This window comes from Gavia stellata, chromosome 15 (genome assembly GCF_030936135.1).
Source record: "Gavia stellata isolate bGavSte3 chromosome 15, bGavSte3.hap2, whole genome shotgun sequence".
NCBI classification, from domain to species: domain Eukaryota; kingdom Metazoa; phylum Chordata; class Aves; order Gaviiformes; family Gaviidae; genus Gavia; species Gavia stellata.
This window is the reverse complement of record NC_082608.1, coordinates 15,143,284-15,161,870: the sequence shown is the minus strand read 5'-3', so window position 1 is coordinate 15,161,870 and position 18,587 is coordinate 15,143,284. Positions and strand designations below refer to the sequence as shown.

The 18,587-nt window shown below is 36.5% G+C and overlaps 1 protein-coding gene across 3 annotated transcripts in view; it reads right to left on the bottom strand.

The window, feature by feature from the left end:
- The window catches only part of CDH8 (cadherin 8), a 149,566-nt gene that overhangs the window by 93,277 nt on the left and 37,702 nt on the right, over positions 1–18,587 (bottom strand). For all 3 annotated transcript variants that reach the window (XM_059825032.1, XM_059825034.1, XM_059825035.1), the window contains one exon: positions 2,799–3,093. In XM_059825032.1, coding sequence (XP_059681015.1) covers positions 2,799–3,093 — 295 coding nt within the window. The remainder of the gene's footprint in view (positions 1–2,798; positions 3,094–18,587) is intronic.

The following is an 18,587-nucleotide window of genomic DNA, read 5'->3' as shown; positions in this document are numbered from 1 at the left end:
GTGTGGCAAAAAAAAATAAATCCTTGAACTCAAAGCAGACAGTTTTTTCTTATAATCATTACAGAGGAGTTAAAGCAATTTTAAGAGCACTAAGAAAACTTAAAGTTAAAATATTTTATGGAGCATCATTTAGTACAGCTCTTGAAGTTGCTACCTGTGGGTTAAAAGAGGAAGGCAGAAGAAAATAGTAACAGCAACATTTGTGAAGGGGTAACATTCTCATCTTCAACTTTCCAGCCTTGAAATTTGGTTCCATCAGAGATTAAGACGCAGACTTGACTGTGTATGCTGCATAGATTTTACAGTCATTCATGACCCATGTAATGCAGTGGCAAACACACTTTGAGTTTGAAGTGGCAGCTGAGAATTAGGTTTTGTTTTTCAGCAAAAGAGCAGGAGCGTATGTTTGTACTTCTTTAGAGAAATAGCTTGAAAACATGCACCCCTAGGATTGTCACATCAAAAAAACCATGCAAGGTTCAGGGATCGTAAGGGATAAATGTGCAAAACTTGCATAGTTTCAGTAATAAAGGTAATAAATGGTAGACCTCTGAAATAATCTGTAACAAATTTCTACCTAAATTTGTGTTGTTAGAATAAACTTGTTTTCGACCAAACTCTTCCATGCAGCCTAAGAATACGTAAAAATGTGGAACTACATGATTTCAGAAGCAGTTCAGTGAAGAACTGTTTCGCTTTCCCCCACCGTGCTAGGGGAAACAGGTGAAATATCCTCCAAAAGCCAACCGCTTTCACTATTCCCTAAACTGACATCTATGTCCAGGTATTGGTCATTTCTTCTACAATCTTCTGTTATAAAGTTTTCCCAGATAAAGTTTTATCTTTTGGTTAATTTATCATGACCTTCCTTTACATTTTCCCTCCTCTTTCACCCTCACACTCTTCTCAATTGTTTCACTTTCCCTCTCTTTCGTTAATGTTTTACCTTTTGTTCTCTTGCTCTCATTGCAATTCTACCCTCTTTTAAACCTCGTGTTAACCAATTCACCAGATTTTTATTCATCTGATCTTCTGACTAGTTTCCTGTCAAAGTTTTTTTTTTTTTTTTCTCATCTTCTTTACAGTGAATACTCCTTGGACAGGGGCCATGCCTTTACTAGGGATTATAAATATTGCTCATATGCAAACATATGGCTTATTACTATAGTAGCCTTTGTGATCAGAAACCATCTTTTCTTGTCTGCCTATATCTTAATTTTCTTTTTTCCTAAAATACCAAGTCTCATTCATACAAGGATAAACTGCCTTCAATTTCCCTTCCTCCTTCTCCTACTCCCTCCTTTTTTTCCTTTTTTTTTTTTAATTTATTTAATTAAGCCATTTTCTTGCCTAGAGCTTGGCAAAAAATATCTCCTGAAAGCAGGTCCATATAATGTTTGTGCTGCTGTATAAATAAAAGTAACTTAACAAATTAAACCTATGTTTTGGTAAAAGACCTGACGTACAGGCTTAAAAATTCATGTATCAGTTTCAGCACAAGCAATTCTATGCAGCCAAGATATGAAAATCTGTTGGAGAAGCATTGATAAAAAAAGAAGCCTCAGTTATCACCGTCTAGTCAGTACACCATGCTCACATTTGAAAATGACCTGGTACAACTCATTGTACTGAATGTGAGTAAGAGGATGGTTCTAGCTCTTCACATTCCTTCTCTTTTTAACCAAATTAGACAGAATGGTGTCTTTGAAACTTTTTGATACGGTGGCTGCTTTATTTTACGAAGTGCCTTGGCACTCCTTCAATTATCTTGCTTTGACAGATGTAGACAAATTGCTGAAAAGCACATTATGTTCAATCTAATACTAGAAAACATTAGAATTTACTCTGCATTTCATGGCCAGATTTTGATGTCTTTGCTTATATTGAATTCTTATATTACCCTGAAACTGACTCTTTTGGTTTGATGGGTTTACTTCCCTTTTGCTTTAGTGACAGCTAAAGATCACCTGCACCCAATATGTATGTAATCAGTACAGACTGAGGACCTGAGTATGTAAATACGTACCTCTGTAAGTACATATTTATACATTTGCAAATACAGAGTAAGGGATAAACTATGCAAAAAACCCCCCTAATATATTAATCCACAATGAAATAGATTCACACTAATCCGACAAAATGAATAAATATAAGTAGAAGATTATTTCCTACTCCTTTCTTTTTTTCCCCTTTCACACAGTTAATTTCCCTTTTCACCATCTTTTTCCACAGCTTTCTCTGTTTTCCCCTTCCATCTTCTGCGCAAATCCTATGGCTAATTGGTTAAGTCCACTCTAGAGTCTAACCATCAATTCCCAGACACAGCATCTTTCATTTCAATGTTTTTGGCTGATTACAGTTACACTTAGAGAAAAACAAATAAGTATGTATCAACATACTGCAAGTGCTACATCTGTGTATGAAAATACACAAACAGATAATTAAACATCAACAAAATATCAATAGGATTAGAGTGTCATGTTGGAACAAATCTTGATAAATCCTTCTCAGTAACAATACTCTAACTACAGCATCATAAGGGAAATATAAATTTAGCCCATTAAAGTGCTGTTGGACAAAGAAAGACACATTAATACATCTGTTAGTCATTTTCTTACTACTTAGGGACTCTATTGTTGTGCTGCAGATGAAAGCTTTGGCCAAGAAGAGATTTGAAAACATGCAAATTAATGCTAACAACATAATAAATATCTTATTATTCATCAACAACTCAATGGCATACTAGCATAGTTTAAACTGTGAGTAATCAAAGTTCAACAATGTTTAGACACACATACCTACAACAGACATTTCTGGGACCGTGGCATGATATGGACCATCAACAAACTCTGGGGCATTGTCATTGATGTCTTGAACCTTAATAATGAATTCTGAAGGAGGCTCCAGAGGTTTGTTTGTGTCCCTGTCGACTGCTTGAGCTGTTAGAGTGTATTCAGCTTTTTCCTCACGGTCAAGCCTTTTCATTGCATGAATGTCTCCAGTCTTGTCATTGATCACAAAGATTGTTCCAGCTCCATCTCCTGATAGAATATACTTGATTTTGCTGCTGCCAGGATCCAGGTCTGTGTGTAACTAAATGGAAAAAAAAGCATTTTAGAGACAAAAATTACACCCAGAATTTTTTTTGCATTGGTCTCACCATACATTTTGTCAAGCTATTCTTTTGTACTCTAATCTTAGCACCAGTGATCCATATCTCAGCTTGAATACACAAAGGAGAGTAGGGATTTGTATGCATACTAATCAAAAGTGAATGTAATCATAGGCATAATTAGACTTTCTATTTAAAAAGCAGCTGTTATATATATATTTTATCCCTGTTCTAAAATGTAAATGTCTTCAGGACTATTATCCGCCAAAATGAACAAGCACCAAATGTCCTTAACCTATTAGATCAAAGGGCAAATGAAGGATTAACAATAATGTATATTTTAATCTAGTTTCTTATTTTTAGTTATTACTTTCAGCTTATCTTCAGGTGACTGAAAGTGGCTGGACACTGGCATCTATGTAAATGTTGTAATGGACAGTGTTCACAGAAATTTAGAACCATATCGTAACTCAGCTGTTAACAGAACTTAAAAGGTTCTAAGACCTTTATTCTAAAAGTATTTCCCCTGAAAGAAAGCTTTGTTAAAGCAAGTTTCCAGAAATATAAGAACGACCCTTACACACATATTCCCATTCTCCTCAATGGCCCACTAGAAAAAATAATATTTAGATTGTATTTGGCTTTTCAAAAAACAAGATAAGATTATAATAATCTGAAACAGTAAAGGAAAAATAGGTTTTCTTCTTTACTTTGAATTTGTTGTTAATTAAAAGCCTGAACTGAAGAACACTGGAGACAAAGGACTTCCACTGATTTTTGTTGTAGGCTCAGAGACAAGTACTAAGTATGATATTATCTCCAATAATTTTGAATTTGTGAGGGCAAATGCACCAATTGGTGGACCATATGTATTAGTGTCAACACATTCAAAAATACAGGATAACAACTTAAATACACAGTAACACTGCTTTAAATTCTATTTACCATTAAATCTAACAAACTCAATATGAACAATAACTAGTAGTGAATAACGTCATTAAAATGTAAGTTGTATTTATTATTTTTTATCTCTGCCTCACAAAACATAGTCTGAAGGAAATACATACAACCTGTTTAGGGTAGCTGCAACATGACTTACAACAACTACTACTAGACTTGCTCCTGTTTGCTCATTTTTGTGCAGACAGCTCAACAGAAAGTGTTGCTGGTTATGCATTTTACTCTTCAATTGATAGCAGTGGTTGCTAGGGCCAGGCAGCTCTGTCATTTGATATAATGCAGAACCTGCATTAGGATATTAAAATAGGTGTGGGAAAAAAAGCCTTGTAACACTGGCTACAGCCAAGCCACAAGTAGATTTTTATGTCATACCACAAGCAGGCTCTGCAGGTTCTTCAGTAGATAATTGGTCACATACAGTTATATCCGCAAATTAGCTGTTCAGGAATAAGAGCTTAGAAAACTCGGTAACAGCACCTTAAAAAAAGGAATCTCGAATCATTGCAACGAGCACAGCAGACAACAGCAGTCAGGTCTGATTTTCCAGTTGCTCTGGTTTATTATACATACAAAATCCTGGGCCACCAGTGTATTCTCTGGATTCTCTGCAATAAATAGCAGAACTCCTACCGACTACAAGAGGTGTAACTTCATCCTCTGTGTTTTGCTGGACAACACATTATTACCACACCAGCTATTACCACACCATTGTTTTAATAACTTTTTAAAAGCACTTTAACTGTCTGTGAATAGAATGACTCAATCCAGTTCACTCTTCCTACCCAATCCATGTGAACATACACACAGACATCAAGTGACAGCTGAGTCCTTTTCCCAAAAACTCAACCTGTTTTTCTTTCTGTAGTTGCCATCAGTTTTTACTTGAGAACAATCAACATAACTTACGTTCATTTAAGCTAACAGCACTCCCCTGTTGGTTGGTACTGCAGTTTTGCCTGCTCAGGAAGACACGTCAATACAACTTTTTTTTGTCTTAAAGATTATTGTCCTTATGAGCAGGATTATACTCAATCTAGGCATCAGCAACACAAAAAATTATTTTCAGGGTCCCAGAGCCTGTCAAGATCATCCAGAATCTGTCTGTGTTTTAAACAGATTGTTTAAGTAATCTGATACCTGAATAAGATCTATATGTTATTAACATTGCATATGAAGGTTTTGGCAGAATATTCATAGCTGAATTAGAGTGATGTCATATCACAACATTGTCTGGACACACACAACTCAGCAAAGCAACTGGAAAAATCTCAGTTCACCCAACTACACAGAGCCTTACAGTGAAAAACTACATTCTGAATTTCTATGAAGGCACTGGCTGGATAAACTAGCTATCCCACACAGATATCTGAGAATGCTCAAAGATCCTCCAATTTGCTATTTGCTAGTAAGTAGGAGAGTATAATCTTTGGTGTAAGTTTTAATCATATTATCCAACAGAAATTACGCTTCATAAATCAGTTTTGGTATAAATTAATGTAGAGCTATAAAACCTTTGCAGTGCTAGTAAGATAACAACAGTGCTGTGGTTTAAGCCCAGCTGGCAACTAAGCACCACACAGCCGCTCGCTCACTCCCCCCAGGTGGGATGAGGGAGAAAATCGGTAGAGTAAAAGTGAGAAAACTCGTGGGTTGAGATAAAGACAGTTTAATAGGTATAGCAAAAGCCGCGCAGGCAAGCAAAGCAAAACAAGGAATTCATTTGCTACTTCCCATGGGCAGGCAGGTGTTCAGCCATCTCCAGGAAATGCGTAATGGTTACTTGGGAAGACAAACGCCATCACTCCGAATGTCCCCCCCTTCCTCCTTCCTCCCCCAGCTTTACATGCTGAGCATGACGTCATATGGTATGGAATATCCCTCTGGACAGTTGGGGTGAGCTGTCCCGGCTGTGTCCCCTCCCAACTTCTTGTGCACCCCCAGCCTACCCACTGGTGGAGCGGTGTGAGGAGCAGAAAAGGCCTTGACTCTGGGTAAGCACCACTCAGCAGTAACGAAAACATCCCTATATTATCAACACTGTTTCAGCTCAAATCCAAAACACAGCCCCATACTAGCTGCTATGAAGAAAATTAACTCTACCCCAGACAAAACCAGCACAAACAGTTAAAATGAAAAGTAGTCTATGTTTACTATTAATGGCTTCTTCCAATAAGTTAAAGTCTTTTGTATCAAAATAAATAAATAAATATTGCCATTTAAAACACTATAAAATGAAGGGCTAAACATTAAACAAAAAGTGGAAGAGCTAGAAGCATTTTATAATCTTAAAGTTGAAACTGAGACTGATTAGCAGAAGATCAGTTTTTTACCCAAAGGTTAATAGTGGCAAAAATGATAGTAAATTTTTTTTAGTTCTTTAATAAAAAACAAGCCATAAATATGGCATTTACTGAATTCATATATACTTTTTATGGTGAGCATCTAGGCTGACAGATTAAAATATCTTTTCTAGGTTTTAAAGTTCTTACACTCTAATACCAAAATATTATAATAAATTACTTACGGAAGAGCCATTTTTCCAAAATAATTCCTTTGTCTGGATTTAGGATTAAAACATCATCATCTACTTACAAAGTTAAAACACAGAACTGAAGTGAAATTCTAAGCCAGAAAGCATAGCATTTTTTCCCAAGTAATATTTCCTCTCTTCTACCAGATGTGAATGATAATTTACAGCAATTGTCAAGCTTCAGCAAGCTGTGTTCATGTGAAGGTTAAAGATCATTAAACACGTAATTATATAGGGTCTAGGTGAATGATAGAGAGGCTTAATGAATATGATAAATGAATATCAGTTTCTGCTGAAAAAACCTCACAAATGCTGTAAATGTGAAACTGCTTTCCATACCTGTAGCATTATTTGTTGTGCCTGTACTTGAAAGCTGACCTCTTATTCTTCAGAGCAATATCGAGAAATGTAACAAGAATTTCCATTTAAAAAAGGAGACATCTATAGCTAGCCCCTATGTTCCACTACTAGACAGCATCCCAAAACAAACAGAAAAGCATGTTTACTGGAAAACTTAATCATGTTCAGAGTGAGTCAAACTCCCTTCCTTTATGTGAGATTCAGTTAATTAGACTTCAAAGGAAGTGAAATCTTCCTCCATCACTGCCCTGCCTGTGGAACTACAAATTCAAACATCCCTCTCCCTTAAAGTAGCAGATGCAACCCCATCACCCAATTCTTGCCTAGATTTATGACAACAGGAGAGATTTTGGATCCTCTCCTAGTTTTAATGGTGATGCAGATGCCCTATATTAATACCCTACTAATAGCTCCCATATAGCCTCAGCACAGGTCTATTCCTAAAAAATGAACTTTATTCAAAATGAACCCTCTGAACACCGCAGTTTCTAATCGTTATTAATTCCTTTGCTATTCTATGTTATAATAAAGATGATAATCAATGAAGTCAGTATTAATTGTAACAGCACACCCAGTGTACTTCCACAAAATTAACATTATTTTCACTAACAATGAATGCATATCTAAAAGTATTGCAAACACACTATTCAAATATGTATTTATAGTCTCCCACATACATACATTATAAACATGCATAATTACAATCAACGCAAGAGAAAGTGCAGAGATGAAACTTAGTCAAAGAGCCTCTATATTCTGTAGATACAAAAGTACTGCAGTACTACTGCAGTAAAACACAAATGTATGAGCATCTTACTGATATTAAATTCTCCTATTCCATAGATATTTGTTCATCATATTTTTAACCATGTTTTCTTAACAATTACTTGGTTCTAAACTATGTATGCAGCCAAGGACTTAACGTATGGACAAAGCCTGCAGAAGCTCCAAGCTAGGTTTGTGAAGTTCTTTTGCAACTCTGAGTACACAGGGAGATTTATGAGTCTCTTCTGCAGATGGAAACTGTCTCACCTGCTCTCAGTCAGCTACCTGGCAAATCAATGGTAGTCAAAACAGCAGCTTGCTCAGCACAATGAATTTCATGTTCGAGCCATGTACGTGTTCACCATCAAGTGAACGTACGTAACGCACTTGGGTCTGGTCCATACCCAGAATTAGGTATTTTGTTGTGTATTGTTGACGTGCTCTGACACATAATGGACAATGAGCATGTTTATTGATGACCCACTGTTTAAAAAAATAATTAATAAACTATCATAGATTCAATTCATTTGCACACAACACAGAATTAATAAAGTGAATGTAATTTCAATTTAATGTAATCTTTCATTTTCTCCATGGATAGACTGATCCAATCTTTAGTCATGGGAATTATAGCTGCACAATGGGGAAAAGGAAAACCAAATATTCTGCACTATTATTCAGGGTAATGACGAGTTGGGGCACAGACACGATGTACCTGACAATGTCAGTTCTTGGAACACTTTCAGAAAGGAAACAGACATGTCCATGGATGACAAAGGTTTCATTTAATATGTGAGAATCATGTAACTTGATGCCTCTGGAGTAACTGTCAAAAGACATTACTGCTCACACTTCTCAGCTGCAGTTTCATAACCATATTCAAAGAAAATTTAAGCAATAATATCCCTAACACTTTCATTTAAGAGTGTAATCTCTGCTTTTGTCTGCCTCAGTTTCCTACCATGTCACTTGAGTATCTTTGATTCCAGATGGCTTCTTTTATGTTTCTGTTTATTCTTTGCTACTGCTTTTTTATTCTATTTGATTTGCTAATTTTGTCTCTGTTTTTATTCATACTGCAACTGTGCACAAACTACTTTTCATTGCTTACCTTTTGGTATCATCTTATAATACACTAGAGTGAACTGTTGTTTAAAAACTGGAGACAAGATTGGGATCTAACAATCTGTTTGTTCTAATTCACTGATTATGACCAACTGATGCAAGAAAAGAGCTCAGGAATGTGACTGAATCTTGATCTAAGGCCTTCCTGCTTAGAGCACCATTGGTCCTTTCTGTACGTGTCATGTACTCCCTTCCTCACCAGGCTGAATTAATAATGATTAATACATATTTTCACTCAATGTCTTAGGAGAACAAAAATAGCTATACTTGTTTTTACAGGTGGGAGGAGCAGAAGAAGAGATAAACCCACTTTCAGTCTCACAAAGATCCATATCAGGAAAAAACATTCAGACCACAGGACCTACCCAAGCCATAGCTAAACAGCTCTACACATTTATTTCCAGTTCATCACAGCATTAATTTTTCATTAGAATTGTTATGTATTGATAGTGTTGTTTAACAGAAGTTGTTCCCCCTGCCAGGGGAACTCCCTAAGAGAGAGGAAACCATGCCCCCCAGACACAGTGTCTTCCCCAAATCCACAATCACATGTTCACCTTCAGTGGTTGTGATGGCAACAAAAACAAGGTAATTTGTTTCTACTCTTTGCTATCTCATTCCAAAGCATGGTGTCAGGTTGATTTTTCTGCATATATTTCTTACATACCTTGCTTCTTCCAAATCCTTATGTTAAGCCAGATGATAGATAAAGCTTTCTGTTTCCTAGTTCTGGCCTTGGCCCTTTCCATTTGGGAATACCATCTGTCTTCCCTTCTGTCCCGAGAACACCACCACCACATATGACCTGTGTCCCACCGCAGCTTGGACTGCCGCCTTTAGTCACTGCTTTCTGCAGCTATTTAACACCCAAGTGTCCTGTGTCAAGTGGCCTCAGATGGCTGGCACCTTTTTGTAGTTGGCTTTCTGCCTAGCTTGGAGTTCATCTAACTATTTCTGAACCCAGACTGCTGTTCCTTTCTCGTGTTCCAGCAGACATTGCTCCTGAAAAAAGGTCTTGATTTTTTTTATCCAACTGTTTCTGATACTTGGAAACATGCAATGAAACTGTGTCATATTGCCAAAGAGGAATCCTTTCCCATCTCATTTACTTCTCTATTAGTTCATCTATAGTGTACTGTGGTTCACCACAGGAGATCTGAAAGCTGGGTATAGAAAGCCTCAAAAATTGCATGCAGTTTTAGTCTCATGAAACATATTCCCTCTTCTGTGTCTTTATGGGGAAAAAAATTATCTGTCTGTCATCCACTGTTTGGGGTCAAGCACAATATTAACAATTCCAAGTGCTTCAGGCATTACAATTAACAGTGCCTCCTGCACTTGTCACTCTTTTCCCAACTCAGTGAAACAGCAGTAAAGCCATTTGCTCCCTCCTCCATCTTGTCAGTCTTGGACACAAACTATGCTGTAGTTTCTACCACCTGTAAGATTGTGTGAAGCCTCCAAACATGACTTCAGAAGACTGTTGCCTTTTGGCTGTCAATCTCTACTGCCAGCAGACTCCGTCTTGCCACTCCTTCCTCAATATAGACAAAAACTGGGGAAGGCTGTAAAGAACCATAAGCCATGGGAGTTTCCCATTCAATGCGCTAGGCAGGAGTTCGGCAGTTCCTATATACCAAATCCTTCTCTTTTGTTCCTTTAATCATCATCATCTTATTCACACTGTTCTGAGCTTTTCTTCCATGTTGTTTGAGCTGTATTTATTCTTCCCTCTTTAAAAGCTTATTATAACTTGCTAGGCTTCATTCTCAGGCACCGAGTACATTGCACTCCAGCGCTAAGACCTCTTTGTGTTTTTCAAATTATTTTCTCAAGTGAATGTCAGAGCAATATCTTATAATACATACTCTTAGGATTGCAGAAGAGGAATAAAAAAGTTAATCACTACATACCCACAGCAGTAATTTGAAGGCTGCTTACAAAAATCTGTCAACCTAGACAAGCTATAGCCTAGATCAGCAAAGGCAGAAAAAAGTACAATAGACCAGTGTGTTCAAAGGTGACAGGATATTTCTATTTATTTAAGCATATTTAAGTTGTCATGATTTTACAGTCCTTCACGGCTCTGCTTTCAGCTGCTTTCACCACCCTGGCTTCTAAGCATGCTTTTGTCACAATGATTAGGAGGATCCCACTGATAATATATTTAACCCATTTTCCTTCTTAATAAAAGAATTTCAAATCCATGCAGAATGCATTCTGTTATTTAAAGCATTCTGTTATTTAATGATATTTAATAAAACAAACCTGAAAGCATTAAAATACCTTTTTTTTAAGGTAATTTTTCAAACTTAAGATGACTGCTTAGCATACTTCAGTGTCTGAACATAAGGAAGTAAGTACTGTCTAAAACCACATAATGTGTAAAGCTGGCAGTGCAAATAGAAAGCTCTTTTCTAGCAACTGGCTGTCAAACACATCTACAGTGCAGAAATATAAACATCAGCTATGCAGCCAGCTTTGAGCTAAAACTGAAAACTGTTGAGAAGGTAACTGAGTGAAATAGAGAATTGAAAAATTAAATTGTGAGTACTTACACCCTGATTATCTTATAAACTATCTGCTTACATGTGATAATATAACTTATTTTTAGTGTACTTACACTAACCTGTGAACTGTACACATAGGTACAGTATGAAAAATATTTTCAGTAAGAAAGAAATTAAGTTACTTGGAATGTGAAAATAAACACAGCTAGGAAATGCTACAAAGCAAAATCCTTATAAAATGTCAAACAAAACATTAGTTCCTCTGAGTTACTATGTTTGCACTTACATAGTAACATCAGTGTCACACATCAGAATAAATAGATATAACATGAGGATAATTTGATTATTTTTCCCATTTTCTTGCAGTTAGATGTTTATTAGGGATAAGTCATGCAGAATTGTAACTTATTCAGAAGAACCTGGTTGAAAATAGTTATTATGATTTCATGCCATTTCACAAGAAATTATTTGCTGTATCACTTGTGTGGTTTTCAAAGCTTCCTAATGTAATTTCCCATGCATTTCCACTAAGTCATGTGTTCCTGTGAATTTCTTACAAACTGACTTGCAAAGGTTCTATCTCTCATAATGTGATCAATTTGGAATACCATTAAATTGGAAATATTTTTTAAACCACTGGAGATAGATCATAGCTTCTGCCTTTGTTAATGCTTTTCTGGAAGAATTGACAGAGGAGAGGAGAACACAAACAATTACACCCAGCCAATATTAAATATGCAGAAATAAACAACTGTGCCCACTGCAGCAGGGTTTGATATTTAGTGATTTATTACCCCTTATTCTCTAGCAACTTGTATTGAGTCCTGCAGTCCCCTTCTCAGTACATATGGAGACTAAAGTCTCAGTGCCAATTATCACTTTTTCTGGCACATCAGATAACCTGACCTGTTTCCAAGGAGAAAAAATAGCAGTGCTATGATTATAAGTGTGGGCACTGTTTGGACTATTTATGTCGTTCGCTGTAAACACCTAACCTACCTGTCATTCAAAACATCCAAAATTCAGGGTCAATGTCCCATCAAAAAAGAAAATCTGGCTCAGCATGAATACAGACAAATTGTATACAAATCAGTATCACAAAAGCTGTAAGTGTGTAACATATGTCAATCCCAAACCAGCCAGAATCCATACAGACTTAGCAATGATTTAGTCTAGACCTTTATCCAAATTGTCTGAGCTCATGGTGAAGACTACTGTGGGAGGCTGCGGGAGACATCTGTACTAATTTAATGATAGTTGAATCACCGTCGGATTTCTCTACCCACACAAACTTGGTAGTGCTCATACCACTCTGTGAGCACAGAACAGCCAAAAGCCCATACATACGGTCCTCTCCCCATTCAGCTGTTCTTTGCATTTCTCTACGAGGACTTTCTGCTCAGAAAGGACAGGTGACCAGCTACCCTGCACTAATACCTTTTGGGGTTGTGAGTAGCAGAGAAGATGCACAATACACACTAGACAAAAGTTAAGAGGCAAACAAACATGTCATGATTTCTCAGGACCTCTTTTCAAATGATAAGTGTGCTCCCCCTCCTTCAAAGAACTGATTATTAGGTTGCTCGCCAGAGAACATAATGGCCACAAAAGGAACAGCAAAGGAGGGGAACAGCTGCATAAGGGAGATCTTTGAAGATCTCCAAGGAGTCTACTGAGGTTTCTCTAATAAAATGAGTTCAGGTACCTATCACAAGGGCTCAGAAAAAAAAGAAGAAAAAACAACTTTAAAAAGATGAGAAAGAGATACCATATTGAGAACTGAAGTTTTTAAATGATCCAAATGATGCCCTAGATACAAGAATGACACAAAATCCAAGTATCTTATGTACATTCTTGCTATTTATCTGAAAGAACTCTACTGAGAGAACCAAATGACAGCTGGTTAGCTGGGCAGCTGACAACTGCAGTCAGTACTCATCTATAAATAATGATTATTAATTACTTGTATTACAGTAACACATAGAGGTCCTTGTTGACACAAGGGCTCTGTTATATTGTGTACTGCAGCCTTCACTGATCTTACTTCACTGTCCTCTGCTTATGATGAAATACCAAATGGCTTTTTTCCCCCCCTTCCCTTTTTCTGAAAAAGGGACAAGGAAGAATGAACCCAGAATACATAATTTTATAAATGAGTTTCTAAGACATTGGCTAATTTTTACAATTAACACCCATGGATTCAGTATGGTTCAAACTCAGAAAAAATGGGGCTGAATTCTTACATAAATTTCTAGTCCTAAAAGTATTTTTTTTTTTTTTCTTAATGTGAATGGCTTTAGGATCTGATGTAAGACCCAGGAACTCAGTAGGAGTCTCTGTCTCAAATTTCAAGGGACACCAGACCAAACTCTTTATTTGAAGCATATGTAGAGTTACAAAGAAAGATACAGAACCAAAGACACCCTCCCCAAAAAAGAAAAAAAAAATCACAACTGACATCTAGTTATTAATTCATATTATGACTCCATAATTTATAGCCCAATTAAATTCAGAATTTACCGCTAGCCTACAAGTTTATTGTTTATACTTTTCTGATAACTAATAGATCAGGTGTAACTGACTTTGATACAAACTAGACAAATAATAAGATTAACAATTATCTGACTGTGAGAAAATAAAGTGTTGAAAATAGCAAGAGCCTGAAGTAAAGTAAAATATTTGAGATTATTTATCAATCAGTAAAGCTCTGTTTTCACATTTACTCAGGATATAGGAGATGGAATATTTTGTTTGCCTATGGAGATGGGGTCACTTGGTATGTAAATGGACATTGATGGCAAAGTTAACTGAAAAGATAATCTGCTGTATGATGTTCTTCAACAAAATATTAGCAGTACAAATGCACTGCTGCTCGGTTCTGTTATGGATATTCTGACACAAAAACTGATACAGTTAACAAACGTATCTTGGCTTATGAAATGTTAACTCCTTTTTGACACAAATTGGGATCATGGCCAGTCAAAAATCATAATCATAGCATGATTAAACTAAACTTTTTTTCCACCCATACCAAAAATTCAAAGCCATATTAAACATCTCACTACTGACCACAGTTGGGTTCTGAGTTTGTGTATGTTTATCAGCTGTACCACAGTTCCCTGTCTCAGCTATGCCAACTTCACTAATAAGTAGCTTTTCTCAGAAAAAGACAGAAGCCCACAGGACGAGAATGCTTGGAGCTATAATTTTCTTCAGTCTGGTACATAACTGCTTCTGATTATACAGCATCAGTGTTAGCAAGGTGGCTAAACAGGGAAATCCCATGGGTTCTCCAGGCTCCTTTTCTTTTTCCGTATCTGCTATGAGAAAGTATGACATAGTGGTGGAACAGGCTCAAACATTCTTTTCAAGAAAAAATAACTAGCCTGAATACAACCCTGCCTTTCTAACCAGCACAAAGCTCAAGCAATCTCAACCTGACAAGGAGAAAACACACAGCAATTTTGGGGGACTGCAACACTTACATTTCCTATAATAGGATAAAAATTCATAAGAAAAGCAGAGTCCCTGAGCAAGCTATATATTCTGCTTTTGTTTCATATATTATTGATATGCAGGTTTCACAAACTGTTCTAAGTCTGTCAAAGAATCCAGAAAGACTGAAAAATTTTTGTTTGTCAATTGTTATGAATAGGTCATGAACAGTCCCTTACAGCTGAGTCACATTCATGGAGATTGTAGTATGCATAAGTATTGCTAGAAATCACGATTTAAAGATTCAGTTCTACTTCCTGATCTGCGATTACCATGGATTTCTTACAGCTGACCTGTAACTTTAAAGCTCTGTATGCTGTTTGACGGTATGGTCAGTCTCTGCTCAGTCCAATTCTAACAATTTAGATTAATACTACATTAATTCCAACCATTCTCTAGACCTAAACAGAATGTATATTTATAAGACAGAATGGAAGACAGTAGTGAAGTTGTATTATATACAGCGTACTTACTCTTTATACCTTAGAAAAGAACTTCAATATAAGAGTTAAATAGTTAGAAGTCTGGTATCTGTCCTTTACCAATAAAAAAGAATGGGGTTATGCAGATTAGGTGATGGATAATAGAGAAAATGTGAAAATACCATAAAAAGCCTCCATCTAAATTATGGCATATTGTTATAAGGATAAAAAAAATCCTCATATTACAGCTTTCTTCTATCTGCTGAAATATAGTTCCAAAAGTGGGGTGGTAGTGAAAGTCAAAAACATCAGCCAGTTTGGAGGATAGAAACAACCAAGAAATAGAAATATCTAGAGTAAACAAACGGGAAAGCAGAAAGAAACAAAAGGAAGTAAATACCAAGCATATGGCTCCTAAAAAACACATAGGAAAAAAGTTACATGAATGTTAGGCAATTTAAATCTTGCCACAGAAAATGAAGCTGAGAACTTCCAGATGCCAGTTTATTGATTACAAGATGGTTGGGGATTTTTTTGTTATAAAAGACAAACAAACCACAGCCTTACAAATACCTAAAGCAAAGACGAAAAAGCCCCCAACAATCTATATACACTTGTGATAATTTTCACTTTAAGGGTTACCTGAGGAGTTTTACATTTGATAAATACTTTTTCTTTCCTTTCCCTGCTCTTGTCTACAAAAGATTTGACAATAACTGGATTTTTAAGCCTGTGTGGAGACACACTGGGGAAGCAGTCCCTCACCACCGAAGGGATAGGGGAGCTGCTTGATGGGAAGAAGCTCTTCCAAGAAATCTGCATGAGGAAAAATTAGAATAGCAGCTAGTTGAAATCAAGGAGAATACAAGGTATTACATTCCTGAAAGGTGGGCCACAAGTTGTTTGCAAAGAAAACATAGGTTTCAATAGCTTCTTTGACTGCAGATGATAGCTAAATGAATGGATACAGAATACGAGATCAATAGAAAGCCTCTGAGTTTGTGGTTTGTTTCCTCCCCCCTCCCCGAAGTAATACCTGATTTGGATTTCAATGTATATTCAATAGCGAGTCTATTTCTTTGCTAAGAATACTCCCAAACCTTATTTATTCTGCCTGGAATCTTACTGCCAAGCTCATTTCTTCTCACTCCCTGTGGCTAAAGCTCTCTTCTGGCCTGATTCTCTTCCAGAAGTGACACTTTATATTGATAGCCCAAGCAAAGAGAGTCGTCAGCAAACCGGCCGTGTCATTCAGCCCTGGGGCGCAATGCCGAGAGTGATCACACATCCTGAATACCAGCAATGCACTCAGAGCTTTGCACAAACCAAAGATAACCTTTTATTTGTCTTCCTGCAATCAAGGTAATGTTATCATCATCTAAATAGTAATGCATGGACATCATGTACACTACTCCACAATCTGAATGTATCGCCTCAGTAATTGAATCACCATCACCACACCATTGCAAAGCAAAAATTAATTTTTCTCTTCATTCTGCTGATGGGGAAACAGTCACAGAACTAAAGAGACCCAATATTCCGAACAAACTGAGTAGTTGAAGGTCCTAATAAGGACAGCTGCTCGAGACCACTAAGAAGCCACACCCAAAATACCAGCCTTACTCTTGTAGCTGCATGTATTTTTTCACCTGTATTTTTTTGGACAAGAATAATGATTCAGTGACACTCACTTCAACCATTCAACTGCATATTACTGAGAAGTTGATTTAGGAAACAAATACAGGTTTGGGAAAAGACCAGTGCAGTATTTTTTCCTGAACGTTTCCTGACCAGAATGCTTCAATGTTATTTTACATTCAAAAAATTTCTATGCTTGTATATGCATTCATTTCATTCTTTTACAGTATTTAACTTCTTAATATGTTGAAATGTAAACAAAATGTTTCCTTTTGAATTAATTTCACTTGTTATCGTATTAGGGATTTCTTTTTCATATAATAAAAATACTATGCGTAGCCCAAAATATTTTTGGATATTCCAAAAATGTGTACTTGGAGTGACACAAAAGTATTTTTTCTCCCCAACTTCTCAAACTGCGCATAAAATGAAAATCTGTTACTCAACTCAGAAGAAGCACTTGAGTTCTAGGAGAATTAAATTCTTATTTGCTTTAAAAACAAAACCATTCCTGCTGCCTACACAAATCCTCCAATTAAACCTTTATTTCCAACAAAAATAAAGCCATTTCATTCTCTTTGTTTATCATAATTTAATTGTTTTCCGTATTAGAGCCAGCTTTATTTTAGTGTTTTATGCTATGACTCATTCTGCAGATACCAGAACAGCTTTCTACCGTGCCTTTACTTCCACAGCATCACAAACATAATTAAAACATATTTGCTGTGATTATATTTCAGCATATACAGATCAACATATATTTTGCTCTTAGGTATAGAATCCCTATTGTTCATGTAATTGCTATGAAGAAATAATGCAAATGAGCCTGCTGGAGACAATTATTGGACTTTCTTTTTAACTTTATAATGTTATAAACAAGAATTGGCATTCCAGTCAGGGGTGGACAGCAAACACTCATTTTATTGAATGCTTTAAAGACTTCAAATTAACAGAAGCTAAGCGACCACTGTAATCATTCATCTAGTACATATTAATGTCTCTAAAATCAGATCTTAGATCATGCTCTAGAATTACACAGATCAAGATATCTCTGATTAGTATATCTTAACAAACAAAATTAAGTATTGTGCTTCTCTGATAAAGGGCATCACATGTACAACTTGGCAGCTGCCTGCACAATTTGAATAAGTAATCACAGCAGGACGCATTAAGACTGGAGTAAAATCCACATTTATAGTACCTGCTGAGAGCCCTTCTTAACTTGTGTAGGATTTAGAAAGAGCTTTAAATTATTTAAACTTTTTTGTAGTTTGCAGTGAAAGTCATTGAACTATATCACAGGATGATAAACATCCACACGCTATGTTCTCCTAAATTAGTTTCCTCTCATTCCCAGTGACAGAATACCCTTCCAGTTACTTAGAAATCCACCACTGACACAGAGAAATCTGCCTGTGAAGACAATCGTTTCCCCCCAGTAAACAAGCTCTATTAATCACATACAGATGTCGCCATGGTCCCAAAGAACATGGAGACACAAGAGACTGCAGAAGTCTACCTCTGAAATGGATTGGCACAATCGACTCCTGCCACTAGCACAACTGACAGTATTCAGAGACAGAAAGTGACAGGGTCATCCCACAGTGTCAAAGCCTCAGATGTTCAGTCAAACCAATCTCTCAATTTTTGCTTTCTCCCCTTTTTTTTTC